Raw genomic sequence first — 18584 nt, forward strand, 5'->3', positions numbered from 1 at the left:
GGGCAGGTCATCAGTATCTGCAGCCCAGACAACCCCTTTAAGTCAGTCCCAAGAAATGCTCCTTGAAGTACTTGGAAGGTATCACAGTGGACGTACATCATGCTTTGTAACCAGCCTTTAAAAATGAAAAGCCTGGCTACCTCTAGGAAGGTTGTAGAGCCGGACACATCAGTAGTCACCCAACTTTCTCAGAAACAGATCAACCAAACACAAGGGTTTCTATTCATTGGGAATTTCTTGGTTCTAGATAAAGACAATTAAAGGACGGGTCGCCGACCAGTACCTATAGTATCATTAACATGCTGCTCTCACATGAGCCCGAACCGAACTCACTGCCCTGTTTCCATGACAACACCCTATCACCACTCCCCCTCTGCCTCCTACTGGCAGCCGCTCAACCTTCCCCAACACTTTCCCGCCTCCTGATTGGCTGGCCCACTTTGTCCCCACCCAGTGCCGCAGTGGATAGATCGCCGAACATGGATGTTGATGCTGCTGTTTACAGGCACGCCCAGCGGGGCGTGGCCTCTGGCTCGATCTTCTCAGCCGGTGATTGAGTCCGCCTGGTAAGGTAAGATGGCGGATGGTGCTATTAGGTGCTAAGGAGACCGGACAGAAGAGGCAGGCGGGGGTAATGCTGGGTATGAACAATGAAATCTCTGTCAGGGGCGCGTCGTATACTTGTGTACCCCCTGGTTCTGTGCCCAGGATTGCTGTAGGCTGCTGTATACTCCCATAGCAGTGTGTATTGTGCAATGCCCTGGTATTTAGCTGTTACTCCCCATAGACTGGCAGCACAGGGGCATAGCAAATAGCTCAGCATGTGGTTTATCCAATAACCATAAGTGCCAGTCATTTAGATAGCCTTCCAAGCTTCTGGAGGACTACAAAGCACAGTATGTCTTGTTAACTGCTTGCTGAGAGTTGTGGTTCCCCAGAAGCTATGTTGCCTGCCTCACTGTCCACCATTGGTTACGCTGAGGCTACACAGTGACCCCCGTCACATGATATCTCTCGCAGCTCTTTTCAGTTTTCTCAATGGAAATGTTCCGCCGCTAAAATCCGGTCGGCCGCATCGTTTAGTGGCGGCGGTTGTTGCGGTTCACATTGGCCAGAATGTCAGTTTCTGCAAATCAAGATGGCGCACAGCGTATAAAACATTAGGTGCAACCCATGGCGTACCGGACACACTCCTCATTATGCCACGTCATGAGATCGATGCCAGGTGTTTAACTTGGCGTGAGCGTTGCGAGCTGTTTATCCACACCCCTTTGAGGCATTGGTTACTCAACGGTGTCATATATGGCGCATTTAGTTTGGTTGTGTGTGTCGTTCCCCCCCCCCGGCGTGTCTCCCATGTGGTTAACGTGTCCTCTCTCCTGTTGGATTACAGATAGCGGGCGGTGGCTGCCCATGTTCTGCCTGGCCAGGCATTGTCATCCCCCAAGTACTGGACGCAAATGAGAATGGAAGACATGTCTCTGTCTGGCCTGGATAACAGTAAACTGGAGGTGAGGCGGCTCAATAGTGTTGTTAAGGCTACGGCTACATGGCGACTTATAGGGTACAATCGCACTTTTTATAATGCTAGTCTATGGTGTCGCACTAAAATCCACCTTGGATGGGCTTTTTGTGACGTGTTGCCATCTCATGTGTATTGGGATGTCCACACCGTCCCCGATGGCAGATGTTTTCAAGGGAGAAGCAGTCGTAAGAGGTGTCTGGCAGCGACTGATTCTCCCTGAGAACACACGCACACTCTGAAGGAATAACTATCAGCCAAACATTCAGCTGCCAGTTATCTGTACAGGTGTTTGACCATGAACAACACTTAACCGGGGTCTGACTGTTGATCGCAAGATTGGGGGTCCTAGGGTCGTGCATAGGACTGCTGGAAATAACTGAGCGCTGTACTCTGTTAGGCTACTTTCACACTCGCGTTTGGTGTGGATCCGTCATGGATCTGCACAAACTCTTCCATTCAGATAATACAACCGCATGCATCTGTTCAGAACGGATCCGTTTGTAATATCTGTAACATAGCCAAAACGGATCAGTCCCCATTGACTTGCATTGTGTGCCAGGACAGATCCGTTTGCCTCTGCATCGTCAGGCGCTGCAAGCAGCGTTTTGGTGTCTGCCTTCAAAGCGGAATGGAGACGGAACGGAGGCCAACTGATGCATTCTGAGCGGATCCTTTCCCATTCAGAATGCATTAGGGCAAAACTGATCCGTTTTGGACCGCTTGTGAGAGCCCTGAAACGGATCTCGTAAACGGAAACCAAAACGCCAGTGTGAAAGTAGCCTTAGCTTAAAGGTATTATGCCCCTTGCAGACAAGCGTGTATGGATGCGTTTCAGATGCTTTCAGTGAAAACTGCGCGATTTCGCAAGCAAGTCCATTCAGTTTAGTATGCAATCGCGTTCAGTTGTTATCGCACGGGTGCAATGCCATTTAATGTGTTTTTCACCCGCGTGATAAATAACGGAATGTTTGCAAACAACATCTCTTACTAACCATCCATGAAAAACGCATTGTATCCGCACTTGCTTCCGGATGCAATGCGGTTTTCTCGCAGCCCCATTCACTTCTATGGAGCCAGGGTTGCGTGAAAATCACAGAATATAGAACATGCTGCGATTTTCATGCAACGCTGAACTGATGCGTGAAAACCAACGCTGATGTACACAGACCCATTGAAATAAATGGGTACGGAATCGTGCGGGCGCAAAGCGTTCGCATCGCGCCCGCACGGAATACTCACTCGTGTGCAAGGGGCCTTATCCGACTCTTTGTCGGATGAGCATGGTGAACATCTGATCGGTAGGGGTCTGACACCCGGGACCCCTGCCGATCATCTGATTGAGAAAGCGCCGGCGCTGCTGTGAGCCAGTAACCGTCACGACCATCGGTCTCGTGACTTAGGCGCAGCTCTGCCCCATTCATAAAAAAAGCAACAAAAAAATGCTGCTTTTTTTTTTTTTAACAATTTAGTAAAAATGGCTATGATAGCTTGAGTCCGGATACACAGCTGTAATATGCTTTTCCTGTGTTCACAGGGACACTATAAATAAAGTTAATTGAGTTCTTGAATGCACTCACCCTTTACCATATTTTAGCAAGTCTACATTTATCATTGGAGGTGGTAGCTTACATTACTTTGTTAATTCCATCTTATAAAGTGCTGTTACTAGGATATATAATTTGGTGGGGGTCCGACCTCTGGTATACCCCCGGATCCTGAGAATGAAGGGGGGGTCACAGCACTGGTTTAGCGCTGCGTTCCCTGCACACTGGTGTTCCCCGACGCCCTTCCCCATGCAGGTGAATTATGTACCACCTTAACCAGTCCCTGATGGTTATACATTGATATCTGCCTGGTGGATATGCTTATGTGCCACTTACTGACACTAATTCCCCCCCTTTCTTAGGCTCTTGCTCATGACATATACACTGACCTGGTGGAGGACACGTGTCTCGGGCTGAGTTTTGAGGTTCACAGAGCTGTTAAGTGCGGATACTTCTTACTGGACGAGACGGACCCTGAAAGTATGAAGGATTTTGGTAGGTAGCTATTTACTATGTATGTGTAATCTGTCTTGTGTCACATCTTAAATAAAATAAAAAAAATAAAAACACACACACACACACACACACACACACACACACACACACACACACACACACACACACTTAGGTGCATATCTATTTGGACAGAGACAACCTTTTTCGGATTCTTGTTCTGTACATTACTACAATGGATTTTGACCAAAACAATTCAGATGCATTTGAAGTTCAGACTTTCCGCTTTAATCCAGTGGGTTGAACAAAATGATTGCATAGAAATGTGAGGAGCTAAAGCATTTTTTTTTAAACTCAATCCCTTCATTTCAGGGGCTCAAAAGTAATCGGACAAATTAAATAATTGTAAATAAAATGTGAAAACCCTTTGTTGGCAATGACTGCCTGAAGTCTTGACCTCATGGACATCACCAGACGCGGTGTTTCCTCCTGTTTAATGCTCGGCCGGCCTTTACTGCCGCGGTTTTCAGTTGCTGTTTGTTTGTGGCATTTCTGTCTGAGGTTTAGTCTTTAACAAGTAAAATGCTCTATCGGGTTTAGATCCGGTGACTGACTCGGCCATTCAAGAATATTCCACTTCTTTGCTTTAATAAACTCCTGGGTTGCTTTGGCTTTGTGTTTTGGGTCATTGGTCGGCGTTTCATAATACAGATGGACAATCAGTTTGGCTGCATTTGGCTGGATCTGAGCACACAGAATGTCTCTGAAGACCCCAGAATTCATCCAGCTGCTTCTGTCCTGTGTCACATCATTAATAAACACTAGGGACACAGTGCCACTGGCAGCCATGCATGCCCAAGCCATCACACTGGCTTCGCCGTGTTCTACAGATGATGTGGTATACTTTGGATCATGAGCTGTACCATGCCTTTGCCATACTTCTTTCTTTCCATCATTCTGGTAGAGGTTGATCTTGGTTTCATATGTCCAAAGAATGTTCTTCCAGAAGTGTGCTGGTTTTTTACGAAAAAAAATAAATATATATATATATATATATATATATATAATATATTTTTTTTTTTTTTTTTTTTTTTTTTTTTTTTTAGCAAAGTCTTATTCTTGAGGCTTATGAGTGGCTTGCACCATGCAGAGTGAACACTGTCTTCTCTTTATGGTAGATTTGGTATATTGATACGTCTATCCCGGAGAGTGTTGTTCACTTGGTTGGCTGTTGTGAAGGGGTTTCTCTTCACCGTGGTAATTCTTCTGGCATCATCCACCACTGTTGTCTTCCGTGGGCCTCCAGATCTTCTTGCATTGTTGAGGTCACCAGTGCTTTCTTTCTTTCTCAGCATGTACCAAACTGTAGATTTTGCCACTCCTAATAGTGTAGCAATTTCTCGGATGGGTTTTTTCTGTTTTCGCAGATGAAGGATGGCTTGTTTCACCTGCATGGAGAGCTCCTTTGACCGCATGTTTACTTTTCAGCAAAATCTTCAAAATGCAAGCACCACACCTCAAATCAACTCCAGGCCTTTTATGTGCTTAATTGAGAAATAATGAAGGAATTTCCAACACCTGCCCATGAAACAGCCTTTGAGTCAATTGTCCGATTACTTTTGGTCCCTTTAAAAACAGGGTGCCACATGTAAAGGAGCTGAAACGTCTAAACCCTTCATCCAATTTTAATGTGGATACCCTCAAATGAAAGCTAAAAGTCTGGACTTTATGTCCATGTCCATTATATAACTATAACTTGAATATGTTTTAGTAAACAGGTAATAAAAACTAAGTTTTTTGTCAGTGTCCAAATATCTATGGACCTAACTGTATAATGTGTAGTATGTCTCTTAACATCAGAGGATATAGGTGACATCTGCCTGTACAGTGGCATATGTTAGAGGCATCCCCCTGAGGTGTACATTGAACAATTCTCATTTTATACTACATTTCTTCTGAGGTGCCCATATACCACACATGACTCTGCAGCCAGTCACTGGTCAGTCTTTGACATCAAACAGCACGTGTAAGGCCTCTTTTACACTTGCGTTGTCCGGATCCGGCGTGTACTCCACTTGCCGGAATTACACGCCGGATCCGGAAAAATGCAAGTGTACTGAAAGCATTACATGGGTCGTTCAATTGCAGCACCCCCTGATCTCCAAATATGACACCCCCACAAGCAACAGGCAATCTTTAGTACAGAAAGTGGTATTATGGGACTAACAGTTTGTGTGACAGAGCACAAACAGTACAGCGGGGTCTATGAGAAGCAGATTGCCCGGTTTATTTCATAGACGTGTAACTGAACATCATTCCTGCATACTACGTTCCAGAAGACCGGCCTCTGTTCTCATTTTGTTTTCCTCTGCTCCTGTCTATTTTTGCAGAAATCATAGACCAGCCGGGTGTAGACATCTTTGGCCAGGTCTATAATCAGTGGAAGAGCAAAGAGTGTGTGTGTCCCAACTGTAATCGCAGTATAGCAGCCTCACGCTTTGCCCCCCACCTCGAGAAATGTTTAGGCATGGGCCGGAACAGCAGCCGCATTGCTAATCGAAGGTAAGTGGGGAAAAGGGGGGCTTGCTGGCAGTCTGTAATGATAATGTGTGCCCTTCTCCTCTCAGACACGTGGAAGGAAAAGCTGAATTGTGCATGCAGTTATTCCGCCCCCCCCCCCCCCCCCCCCCCACTTAGATAGGCATAACTGATTCTTATCTGTATCTATTTCTAAAGCTTGGTGATCAATATGGCCTCCTTTCTAGTTTCCATGGGGTTAGCACTCAGCTTTCCCATATTCCTGAATGTTAAGTTGGTGCCTAGAAAAGCTGGGTTACAACCCCCCCCCCCCCATTATCTTTTAAGATGACTCTCATGACTGGAGGATTTCACTCATAATACAAATGGCCTGTGAATTTACTTAACTCATCTGGACAGGATCCCAAAACTTTGTCAGATGAGTACAGTGCTCGGCTATTTCTACCGCTCCTGTAGAAACGAATGGAGCAGCGACGCATATTTCTGGCTAGCCTCTGCGTCCATTTCAGGCGAGCTCCAAGAGGTATGGGTTCCCTGTTCTCGTGATTGGTGCGGTAGGACCCCCACGATCTAATAGTTATCCCCTATCCTGTGAATGGGGGATAACTTTTTCTAAGTGGAAAAGCCCCTTTAAATCTGTACCTCAGGACCCTCCACTCACGGCTAACAGTGGTTCTCATTCTGTGAATCAGGCCTATACGATCAACCATTTACCTGAATGACCAGCATATAAGTGCTACATTTTCCCTGCATGTGAAGTGTACTACCACATGTGTCTGGAGCTCGGGGAAGCTGATCAGTTGAATCTCATTTTTAAGCGCTAAGTTTGGGGACTGACCTTCCCTGCTCCAATCAATAGATGGCTTCTTACAGTGCCGCAGAAACTGCATGGTGTCCTGGACTTCTTGGGTTGAACCCAGGCTGATTGCAGTGGCAGGCGCTTGTACCTACATGACATGTCCTGTGACCATAGATTGATTATGGACTTGTAACTGATTTTCAGGATTGCAAGCAGCAACAATATGAATAAGTCTGAGAGTGACCAGGAAGACAATGACGATGTCAATGATAATGACTGGTCATATGGAGCAGAGAAGAAAGGTGCGTTTAGTCAATCTGGAGGTAACTAACACGCTGCATTTATTACTATACTGCATTATTTTTTTGTTCCATACATTGACCCAAACTGAAAGTTTTTGTTTTGTTTTTTTTTTCCTTTTTTTTTCGCCCTTCCTCTGTGTCTTGTGTTCCTTTTCTTTGTCCTGCCTGGTAAACCTTTTCTACTCAATATGTTCTGTTCCCATGTTGTTTCCTCCTCCCCTGCTGTGTCCTGGATCACTACTCCTGTTATATCTGTGCCCACCTTCCTTCTGTAGCTAAGAAGAGAAAATCAGAAAAGGTAAGAGATTTTCCTACTCTGTCTCCTTAAGTCAAATACAAAAATATCTTACCTTGCATAGAAGTAAAGCAACATTTTATGTAAAGGAATTTATATTCCGTGTTATATACCTAGTGCAGGACCTGATGGAGGTGGAGCATGAGCGGGGAAGAACACCAGAGGATTTGTGTCATGCTCCACTCCCTCAAGCACAGCACTTGGCATACAGCTATGTATTAATTATGCCTGGAGTGTTCCTTTAAGCCATGGGTGTCAAACATGCGGCCCGTGGGCCGCATGCGGCCCGCAATGAATATTTTTGCGGCCCGGCAGTCTAGTATCTCTGAACATGAGCGCGCTGCTATCGGCGCGCTCATGTTCTCTCAGCAGCACAGGGAGAAGGAAGCTGTCCTCCCTCCCCCTGTGCTGCTGCCGCTGCCACCAATGAGAAGAGAGGGGGCGGAGGAGGGGCGGGCGCACTGCGCCACCAATGAGGAGGGAGGGGCGGGCGCACTGAGCCATCAATGATGGGACTATTCCCATTTCCTACACAGAGCGGCGCCCAGCGATGTCTCAGCACTCACCATTAGTCCTGGGCGCCGCTCCGTTCGCCCGCAGTGCCCCATTACTGTCTCCTCTCCTGCTCCACATGCTGCTGATTACTATCGGAGCGATGGGAGGAGACATCAGCTTCACTAGTGGGCGTTCCTTCTCCCTGGTAAATTAATTGTTCAGAGTATTTTGGTCGTGTGGATACCTAAGTGTAGCTTTTTCTTCTTTTTTTTTTTTTTTTTTTTTTTTTTTTTTTTTTTTTAGTATTTTATTTTTTGGTACTTTCAATTTTTATATTTACTTATAATGTATTGGCTTACTTCTGTACGTTGATAGATTATGCTGTGTCTCTGTGGCACAGGCTGTGGTTAGGGTAACACTGGTGTGTCCTAACAGCAGGATTACTGAAGTTATAGTTCTGGTGACTATTCTAGATCTTCAGGGCTGACTACAGAGGGTTTACTCAGATCAGATCACTGGGACACAATCAGAGGGTGAAATCCCCTTTGATCCTGCCCTGCTCACATACTTCAGGGTTAAGAGTTGGGATTGGAGCTACCTCTGATCCTGGCTGTAGAGCAAAAGGCTGTTCTAAGAACCAGAGCTGTTACACTTTAGTCGTCGCTGTACACGCTCCTGCTCTACGAACAAAGACTGGTGATTATTTTTTATTTATTTATTTTTTTTTTTCATACACTATCAATGTGGTTTTATAATTTTCATTCTACTTTCAGAATCCAAACTCTCCGCGGCGATCAAAATCTATAAAACACAAAAATGGTAAGTTGTACATTTAAAGTAAGAACTAACACTTGGCCCTCTCCGTTTCTATAGACTAGAAGAGAACTTTTCTCTTGAGGACCATATGCGGAACCATTCATTTCTATGGGTCTGCAAATAAACTAAACTGAAGTTACGCCGTGTGCATTCTGTTTCCATATGTCCGTTCTGCAAAAAAAAATTGAACATGTCCTATTTTTGTCTGCATTATGGACAAGGATAGGACTGTTCTATAATGGGCCAGTTGTTCCGTTCCACAAAATACGAAATGTATACAGAAGTCATCCGTATTTTTTGTGGACCGCAAAATACATATGGTCGTGTGCATGAGTCCTAATAGTATTGGGGGAGGGGGGGATATTTACTGCCTCTGGAGGCTGCACTGTATGTTCTATCAAAAGTTCATCCTTTTCCTATTCTCCTAGGGGACCTCTCCGTAAACACAGACTCGTTTAAGGTACTTTTTATAACTCCCATGTAGATGTGGTTATCTATGTTTTTTCTTTTTTATTTGGTTAGTCATTTGATGAAATTCTTAGGCAAAGCAATAACACTAATCAGCAGTGGTTTGCTGCACAGCGCCATTCATGTATGTGTGGCTGTGCCTGGTACTGCAGCTTAGAGCCACTATTTGTCAGTCATCACATTGACGAGCATTAGTCAGCATCTCCCTAGCCTGAAATGGCTGATAACAGGCAACAATGGATTCCATTCAACTGCAGAGCAGAGGACAATCAGTTTCTTTGTGCCCATTTAGGGGGGGAAGGAGGAAGTCATTTTGATGCACATACTGTTGTAAAAATAGAAATTTATTGGTATTTTATTAAATCCATAATTTTTCTTATGACTACGTTCACATCTGCGTCGCTAATCCATTCTCCTGTCCTAGTATAGTAACTGTACAAAAAATAAAATAAATGAAGCACCAGATGCAATATATGCAGCACACCAGCCGTGCCCAGCGGATCACATGGACTGTATTGGGATCTGTTGGGTTTACGTAATTCTGCCAGACAAAATACTTCCATGTTTGTCCCACTTTTTTGTTGGAATCAGCAATGGAGACTCCTGACAGAATCCCCGTCGCAGATCTGAACCAGGCCTAAGAATTGTCAGCCGCCAAAATGACGTGCACGCTTACGGCAGAGCATTGTGCAGATTTTTCATGATCTTATATCTTTTCTCAACAGCAGTACAGTAGCAGTTCAGGAATTAGTTATGAAAATCTGGGTCCAGAGGAGTTACATACCCTGCTAACTACGGTAAGAGAACGTCCTCGTTAGCCTGCCATGCCTTGCGTCAGGCTCACTCCCCAGCTTTTGCCTTTTGAAACTGATTTCTTCTGTAGATTTTGCATCTTCACGATATATCAATGTAAAGTGAAATCTTCCCAAACTAAGGGTCCATTCACATATCAGTGTGTGTGTTTTGCGGATCCGCAAAACACGGACATCGGCAATGTGCGTTCCGCACTTTGCGGACCGCACATCGCCGGCACTTGATAGAAAATGCCTAATCTTGTCCGCAATTGCGGACAAGAATAGGACATGTTCTATTTTTTTCGGGAATGGAATTGCGGACCCGGAAGTGCGGATCCGCAATTCTGGATCCGGGCAGCACATAGCGCGGCCCCATAGAAATAAATGGGTCCGCAATTCCGTTCCGCAAAATGCATAACAGAATTGCGGACGTGTGAATAGAGCCTGAAGCCTCTTTCACACGAGCGATACGGATTGTGTCAGGATCTCTTCGGGGAACATCTGAATCAGTTAATTCTGCAATTGCGTTTTTTTTCCCCCAGACGGATTGTATCCATTTTTTTTTTTTTTCACGTGCATGAGGGGAAAACTGAAGAATAACAGAATAACATCTCCTAACAACCTTCAATAAAAAATGCATTGCATCTGACCGATTGTATACTGATGCCTTCCGTTTTTCACGCAAGCTCCATTAACTTCTATGGAGCCAGAGCTGAGTGAAAAACTCACAATATAGAACCTTATTTTTATTTAATTTTTTCTCCTGAACGCAAAGGCGATGGGTGAAAAACTCAGAGCCATAAAAATGAATGGGTCAGGATTCAGTCCGGATGCTATGCGTTTGCTACACGCATCACATCCGGATGGAAAGCTTGTTCTTGTGAAAGAGGCCTAACCATAATTCAGCTTTAGAAGGCTTCTGCACTTTCATTTTAACTGATGATCTATCCTTCTGATCGCCAGGGGTCCGACACCCGGGACCCCCGCCGATCAGCTGTTTGAGAAGGCAGCGGCGCTCCAGCAGCACGGCCTTCTCGCTGTTTACCGCTGGCCCACAGACGTCACGACTAGTATCAACTAGCGTGGGCGGGGCTAAGCTCCATTCAACTGAACAGAGCCTAGCCCCCCCCCCCCCACGCTAGTTGATACTAGTCGTGAAGTCACTGGGCCGGCTGTAAACAGCGAGAAGGCCGCGGCGCTGCTGGAGCGCCGCTGCCTTCTCAAACAGCTGATGATCTAGCCAGAGGATAGATCATCAGTTAAATGAAAGTGCAGAACCCCTTTAATGAGTGATAATCACTTAGGAGAATAGAGATAAAAGCCAGACAGTCCGCCATCACGCTGCTTCTCTGACTGATTTCACTGACCAGGGGACAGGCGTATGTCTATAGAAGACAATCGGAGCAGAATGTTTAATGAAAACCTATTAGAAAAATGATTTTTAGCCCATAATAGGTGCAGTGCAAGTATAGTTTTTTAAATCCCCCAAAGATTATATAGCCTTAAAAGGGGTATTCCCATTTGGACGTTGATGACCTATCTTGAACAGGACCTCACTGGGCGCTGCAGTGAATGAAGAGCAGGTCACGCATGCACAGATCGCCATTCACTAATATAGGACTAGCGCACTGCTAGTTTCAGAAGTCTCATAGCAGTCAACTGAGAGAGCCGCACATGCTGCTTTCCGTTCTCTGTAGCAAGTGAATGAGCCTCGTTCTTGAGATGGGAATGTGTCCCAAGGTGAGACCCACACCTGTCAGACCTTTATGGGGCCCAGATGGGAACGGCCCTTTAAGTATACCCAAGGTATAGTGCCCTGGAAAAATGGCATCTGGAGCATTCTTTGAAAAGGGAATCTGACATAAAATATGAAGCCCATAAACGATGTTGGCAGCATCCGGAACATGCGCAGATGAAGCAGAGGCCTGTAACCCATACTTCGCTAGAGCTCTGCATGACTACTCCGGAGACCACGACCGCCCACATAACTATTCACAATGCAGTGTGCTGCTTCATAACTTTCTTTTTTCCATTTGTGCTGAAAGTGATATTTTAGAAAGTGACATCCTTACAAACCTATTACCAGCCTAACATATATTACAATATGGTGGTGGTTTAAGGGCTGCATATGTGATGACAGGTTCCCTATGAAGGAGGCCCCTATGTTCTAACTGCATCGTATACATAGCGTTGTGCATTATGTCAAGTGGTTTCTACAGGGCTCTTTACGCCTAGGAAAGGGGGCCATTTCCAGCATGAATGTAATAAGCGCTCAGCTTCTTTGTGTGAATGATCTTCAATTGAGTCATAGCAACACCTCCTCACAAGGCCTTCATACACATCATACGTTGTATACTGGTATTTCCAGTGTTGTTACTGCCGGTTGTGGCATAAGTATCTTGGGTGGCAAACCTTGATGCCACCTTGCATAGCTTGTTACTGAAGCAAGCTGGGGGTGTGGCACTGCAGGCACCATCATGCCCAACTCTTGTGTTTGAAGAACATAAAAAACACAAGTCTTTAGCCTCAAATGTGTCACTAAAATGTGTTTTTCATTCCTAGCAATGTGGTGTAATATCCGAGCATACCAAGAAGATGTGTACCAGGTCTCTACGCTGCCCCCAACATACTGATGATCAGCGGAGGTCAGTTCGGGTTTACCTCCTCGGATCTTCAGCGTAAGTGATTTCTGTATAGTTCTAGACCCGTGAACCTGTAATAAAACACTTGTTGAATTTTACATAATCCCAGCTTGACTGGAGCTGGAAATAATAAAAAGAGGATGTCTGAGGTCCCTACAAGCAGAACCAGTACTACCTACCTCAAGTACTGTGAAGCAACCTGGAGCAGACCATAACTGTCAGGCTAAATGCAAATTGCTGATCCGCAAAACTTGCGGAACAGCATGGACAACCTTTAGGCCCCTTTCACACGGGCGAGTTTTCCGTGCGGGTGCGATGCGTGCGGTGAACGCATTGCACCCGCACTGAATCCTGACCCATTCATTTCTATGGGGCTGTGCACACGAGCGGTGATTTTCACGCATCACTTGTGCGTTGCATGAAAATCGCAGCATGCTCCTCTTTGTGCGTTTTTCACGTAACGCAGGCCCTATAGAAATGAATGGGGTTGCGTGAAAATCGCATGCATCCGCAAGCAAGTGCGGATGCGGTGCGATTTTCACGCATGGGTTCTAGGTGACAGTCTATTCACTGTATTATTTTCCCTTATAACATGGTTATAAGGGAAAATAATAGCATTCTGAATACAGAATGCTTAGTATAATAGTGCTGGAAGGGTTAAAAATAATAAAAAAGTTAACTCACCTTCTCCTCTTGTTAGCGTAGATCCCGGTCTGTTCTTTAGCTGTGGCTAAAGGACCTTTGATGACGTCAGATCACATGCTCCATCACCACGGTGATGGACCATGTGATCTGACGTCACCACAGGTCATTCAGTCCACAGCTAAAGAACAGACCGGGATCTACGCTAACAAGAGGAGAAGGTGAGTTAACTTTTTTATTATTTTTAACCCTTCCAGCACTATTATACTATGCATTCTGTAGTCAGAATGCTATTATTTTCCCTTATAACCATGTTATAAGGGAAAATAATACAATCTTCAGAACATCAATCCCAAGCCCGAACTTCTGTGAAGAAGTTCGGGTCTGGGTACCAAACATGCGCGATTTTTCTCACGCGAGTGCAAAAAGCATGACAATGTTTTGCACTCGCGCGGAAAAATCGTGCATTTTCCCGCAACGCACCCGCCTCTTATCCGGGCAAAAAACATGACGCCCGTGTGAAAGAGGCCTTAATGTAACTGCCTATTCTTGTCTGCAAAGCGCGGACAAGAATAGGACATGTCATTTTTTTTTTTTTTTTTTGCGGGGCCACAGAACGGAGCAACGGATTGAATTGAATGGGTCCACATCCGAGCCGCCAAAACTGTGGCTCGGATGCGGACCAAAACAACAGCCGTGTGCATGAGGCCTCAGGCCGCTGCACCTACCTAGGCATTAGACTTTGTTCACATCCTGATGCAGTTGAGGTTTAAAGAAGTTTCTTTGTTCTTACATTGATGGCCTCAAATACATCCATGGGTTTTAGATGTTTTTGCTGGCATTTTTGGAACATTTGTAATGTGAGTGAGCGAAAAGCCAGAAAAAACCCTACCAAACCCAGAGCATGCTGGCCCAGATTTACTAATCTTATAAATGAGGTAAACATAGACAAGCTGTTAGTCCTGCACCATATTTATCACAGGGTTCAGGCTATATTCATCTATACCAGTGGTGCCCAACCATTTTTCATCTGAGGGCCGCACTAGACATGGTATAAATTTTGCGGTCCAGAACCAGGTTGCTTTGCCAGAAAGAGATGCAAACCCTGTGAGGGGGCACGTGTTAGCATTACTAAAATACATAATATGTACGCCTTCAAATCTGCGTTGGAGGCTGCGTTTGGAGCCTCTGTTGCAGATTTTGTCGAAAGAACAGACAAAAAATCCTTGAATTGCAGCACTTCTGTGTCTAGTAAAAAGGAAGGATCGTGAATGGAAACTGAACAGATCCCATCATAGTCAGTGAAGTCTGTTCAGCTTCTTCCCTGTAGGGTGACAGGAAGAGGGGGGAGCAGGGTCACTAGTAGGGTGACCGGGGACCAATCACATGAGTCCACAGCTCCTTACCTCTCCAGCGGCTCTAAGGAGCTTTGCTATTGGTCATTTTTAAGGCACAGACAGCATCGCTGTGCTGCCTGTGCCGTTCACAGCACTCACTGCGCTGATGAATGTGGGGGGAAAGTCTAAGGCGCAGAGGTTTTTTTCACCCTGGCTACAGGTACTTATCTCAATTAATAAAATCCGGTGAAAAGTCCTCTTTAACTCTTGTGGAACACCTCAGGGGTTAACAAAGTTTGTAACATCAGTTTTGAATAATTTGAGGGTTGTCATTTCTAAAATGGGGTAATTTTATGGATGGTTTATATTATGTAAGCCCCACAAAATCACTTTATATCTCAATTGGTGCTGTTTTGGACATTTCCTTTAAATTCTAATCCTTAGAACGTCCTAAAAAATAAATGACATTTACTAAATGTAAATATAGAGTAGACCTATGGGGAATGTTGACTGGTAACTATTTTATGAGATATTACTATCTGTCTTAAAAGCAGAGAAATTCAAATTTTGAAAATTGTTAATGTTTCCAAATTTTCTGTAAGGTTTTTAAAAAATTTTTATAAATAAAAAAGAATATTGACCCAATTTACCGCTAACATGATGTACAATTTGTCTCAGAATCGGTTAGATAAGTAAAACCATTCCAAAGTTATTACCACATAAAGTGACACATGTCAGATTTGCAATAATAGGCCTGGGGCAGGAAGGTGAAAACTGGCCTGGGGTAGAATGGGTTAAAGTAACATATATGGTTGCAGTGTTTTTGAACAAAATTAAAAAAAAATGCAGTGAAAAGTAAGATTATATATGATTATTTATTTATTTATTTATTTTGCCCTCCACAAATTATACTGTTAGCGTAGTCCTTTAAAATGTATGCAAACATGTCTGACATATGCCCCAAATGTGATGTGGACACCTCCCTCTCCCTTCCCACGCAGCTCTCTCCCGGAGCCTGATGGCAGTACGGATAATGACAGTTTTGATGTGGTGGAAGGACAGGCGTTGATGGGTCGATTGCCGTGGGATGGCTCCTCTGATATCTCGCCATCTGATTCTGTCTCCTCCAAAGCGAGTAAGTGGTTTTACGAGAAGGCTAAGAGACATCAGCTGCTTCTTACAGGGGTTGTGCCAAGTTCTTACCTGTGGGGCTCTGACTGCTTGGTCCTCCACGATCCTGAGAACACCCCACCCAATGAATGGAGAGGCAGGTTGCACATGACCAGTGCCACTCCATTCATCTCTATGGGAGTGCCAGCGATTGAGGAGCACTGTACATCAGTTTGGCCCATTTCAACCATAAATTAAAGGGGATGTGTGGGATTTTAAGAAATATGATTTAGCAATCGCGGTCCTCAGCTGTCACGTGCTGTACATGCAAGCGTCACCACGCAGCTGTCATGTAAATGATGTACGTGATCTCAACGCTGCAGGACTGTTGGTGAAATTTAACAGGTGAGTAATGGTGAAATTTTAGTTTTTGTTTTTTGATCCAAACACGGATCCTGGCTGTGTGCATGCTGCCATTTAATAAAAAAAAATATTTTTTTTTCAAACTCCTGTAGAAATGTCCTATCCTTGTCTGCAAAACGGACAAGAATAGGACATGTTCAGTTTTTTTTTTTTTTTTTGTGGAAACGGGGCTATGGATACAGACATGCGGTCTGCATCTAATCTGCAAAAACATGCGGACCGAAAATATGGTTGTGTGCATGAGGCCTGAAGGGCATCTGTCGGCAGATTTGTACCTGTGAAACTGTCTGACGTGTTGCATGTGTACTTGGCATCCAATTTGCCCACATTGCTGAGAAAAATCTAGTTTTAATATATGCAAATGAGCCTCTGTGAGCAACGAGGGTGTTGCTGTTACTCCTGGCGGCTCGGCTCTCTCTTTAACTGCTGTGCCCTTCGGACATTGACTGCCAGAACCAGGTAGTGTAAATGTGATCACACCTGTGAACGTGGAGAGGGCGTGACAGCTGCAGGGAGAGCTAAGCCTCTAGGAGTAATGGCAACGCCCCTATTGCTCCTAGAGGCTCATTTGCATGTATTAAAACCCCATTTTTCTCAGCAATGCGGGCACATATGAACATGGGACCAACACAGATGCCTTCAGATGCCAAGGTCAGTCAGTTTCATAGGTACAAATCTGCTTTACAGATGCCCTTTAAAATCACAGCATACCCCTTTAAAGCTTTACGCCCGCTTAGATGTAATTGAATTCTGATTGGTCTTTGTTATCCTACGCTTAGGTACAAATAACTCCGATACACGGAAACCCAAAAAGAAAAAGCCAAGTCACATCAACATGAGTAGTGCAGGGGGAGCCAGCAAGAAGAAGAAACCCAAAGCCCCTGCACCATTAACGCCAGGAATGTACAGTGAACTCAACTGAGAGCAAGAGACGTTGTGTCATGGATCCTATGGCTCTGAGCCTGTGTCTACATGGGCTGTTACCTCTGCCTGCTTAGCCCACTGGCTGCAAATGGTTAATACCAGGCTCATCCTCCTCTCCCTCCCTCCCTCCCGTGATAAACCCTTTACTGTGAAAAAAACGAAACATGTCCTATATCAAAGGAAGAAAAACGATGCCTTCTATGAGGCAACGTCCTCCTTCCCACCACTTGTGGTGTCTGCGTGCTGCCATGTTCTGTATGCTGCATCTGTGCTGCCAGTGATGTCAGAACTATAATGGGTGGAGTTTGTTGGGGGGGGGGGGGACCACAGAACGAACGGGAGGTTATAATGGAGTCCTTCGCTGAGACTAAAAGTGTTAGACCCCTGCTGCTGAAGTTGAATGGAGATTTGGGGTCTTTCAGCAGATAACTGGACTGTGTAACACAACGGGACTCCAGTTTGCCCGTGCTAAAACTCTCATCTCTGGAACATTCTGGAATGCGAGACCTAAAACTTGAAGATTTTCACACAAAAAAAAAATCATGCAAGAAAAAAACGAAACAAACAAAAAAAAAAAAAACACGTGTGACCTCATCACTTCTGAAAAATAGAAGTGCTATAGGTGTTTGGGTGCGGGCCCTGACACATGCCCATGGGGCGACCAAGTGTTTCTGCCCCCGGCGGGTGAAGGGTGGGAGGATATCTTGCACGTATTAAAAATTCACACTAAGTATTTCCTTGCAAGCAGCTCTGCTTCATTGTGTATATAGTGGGAGTATCCGTCACAAGAGCGTCTGCGACGGGCAAGGGACTTCAGCAGCTTTCTTCCTTGGCATGACAGGGTTCACACAGGAGATTAGATTGCACTTGTATTCAGTGTTCTGGTGTCATGGGCAAGAGGTGGCCATTGTGCGGTCATCGGGTATATGAATGAGCAGACAGTGCTGAAACGGCAACCCCCAGCTTGACTTGACAAGTGCAGGCAAGCGGCTCATCTGGATGTGCATATTAAATGGAATCTCCGCTTTGGGCAGTCCCTACTACTAAGAGGGTGCCATTAACAAGGAGCACTCAGCTGTAATCGATGGGGAAACCTGGCAGTTAGGCCTCATGTACATGACCGTATGTGTTCTGCGGTTTGGCTGTGTGCATGCCGAAAAACAGAGATGGATAGGACTGACGGATGCGGACAAGCACACCAAGTTCTGTCTGCATTTTGTGGCCCCGTTGAAATGAATGGGTCAGCATCCAGTCCTCAAAAACAGCGGATCAAAAATCCGGTCGAGTGCATGAGGCCTAACTCTTCCCTGCAGCGCTGCCACAGGGGATACTGAGAATTACACTTTTCTGGTCTGTGTAAAACAGGACAGATCCTCCAGAGGGGAGCTGCTCTTCACTCTGGCCAAGACATGATCCTTCACCGCGGACCCCACTTTCTATCAACTCAGAATTTGCTAATGGGAAACAGACAAGTGGG

General features: G+C 45.1%; 1 protein-coding gene across 5 annotated transcripts; it reads left to right on the forward strand.

Annotated features, from left to right (window-relative positions):
• The first annotated feature begins 536 nt into the window (after positions 1-536).
• Positions 537-18255, forward strand: ATXN7L3 (ataxin 7 like 3). Of its 5 annotated transcripts, none has more exons than XM_044296999.1 (12): positions 537-571; positions 1394-1511; positions 3432-3564; positions 5913-6084; positions 7064-7182; positions 7437-7459; positions 8725-8770; positions 9196-9227; positions 9961-10032; positions 12592-12707; positions 15652-15785; positions 16963-18255. In XM_044296999.1, exons 2-12 carry the CDS (start codon positions 1461-1463, stop codon positions 17103-17105), a joined length of 1041 nt encoding a protein of 346 aa, XP_044152934.1. In that variant the 5' UTR covers positions 537-571; positions 1394-1460; the 3' UTR covers positions 17106-18255. The 5 variants fall into 5 exon arrangements, with proteins under 5 accessions (XP_044152934.1, XP_044152933.1, XP_044152935.1 ...); XM_044296998.1 differs by having other exon boundaries at positions 556-641; XM_044297000.1 differs by having other exon boundaries at positions 556-641; positions 9964-10032.
• The last annotated feature ends 329 nt before the right edge of the window (positions 18256-18584 follow it).

Source organism: Bufo gargarizans, chromosome 6 (genome assembly GCF_014858855.1).
Source record: "Bufo gargarizans isolate SCDJY-AF-19 chromosome 6, ASM1485885v1, whole genome shotgun sequence".
NCBI classification, from domain to species: domain Eukaryota; kingdom Metazoa; phylum Chordata; class Amphibia; order Anura; family Bufonidae; genus Bufo; species Bufo gargarizans.

Bases quoted from the DNA above. Each gene is read 5' to 3' on its own strand.
- ATXN7L3 (XM_044296999.1), top strand. From the start codon at position 1,461: ATGAGAATGGAAGACATGTCTCTGTCTGGCCTGGATAACAGTAAACTG. The intron at 9,228-9,960 runs GTACTTTTTATA...TTTTCTCAACAG, and splicing joins TAAACACAGACTCGTTTAAG to CAGTACAGTAGCAGTTCAGG. The intron at 15,786-16,962 runs GTAAGTGGTTTT...TCCTACGCTTAG, and splicing joins TTCTGTCTCCTCCAAAGCGA to GTACAAATAACTCCGATACA.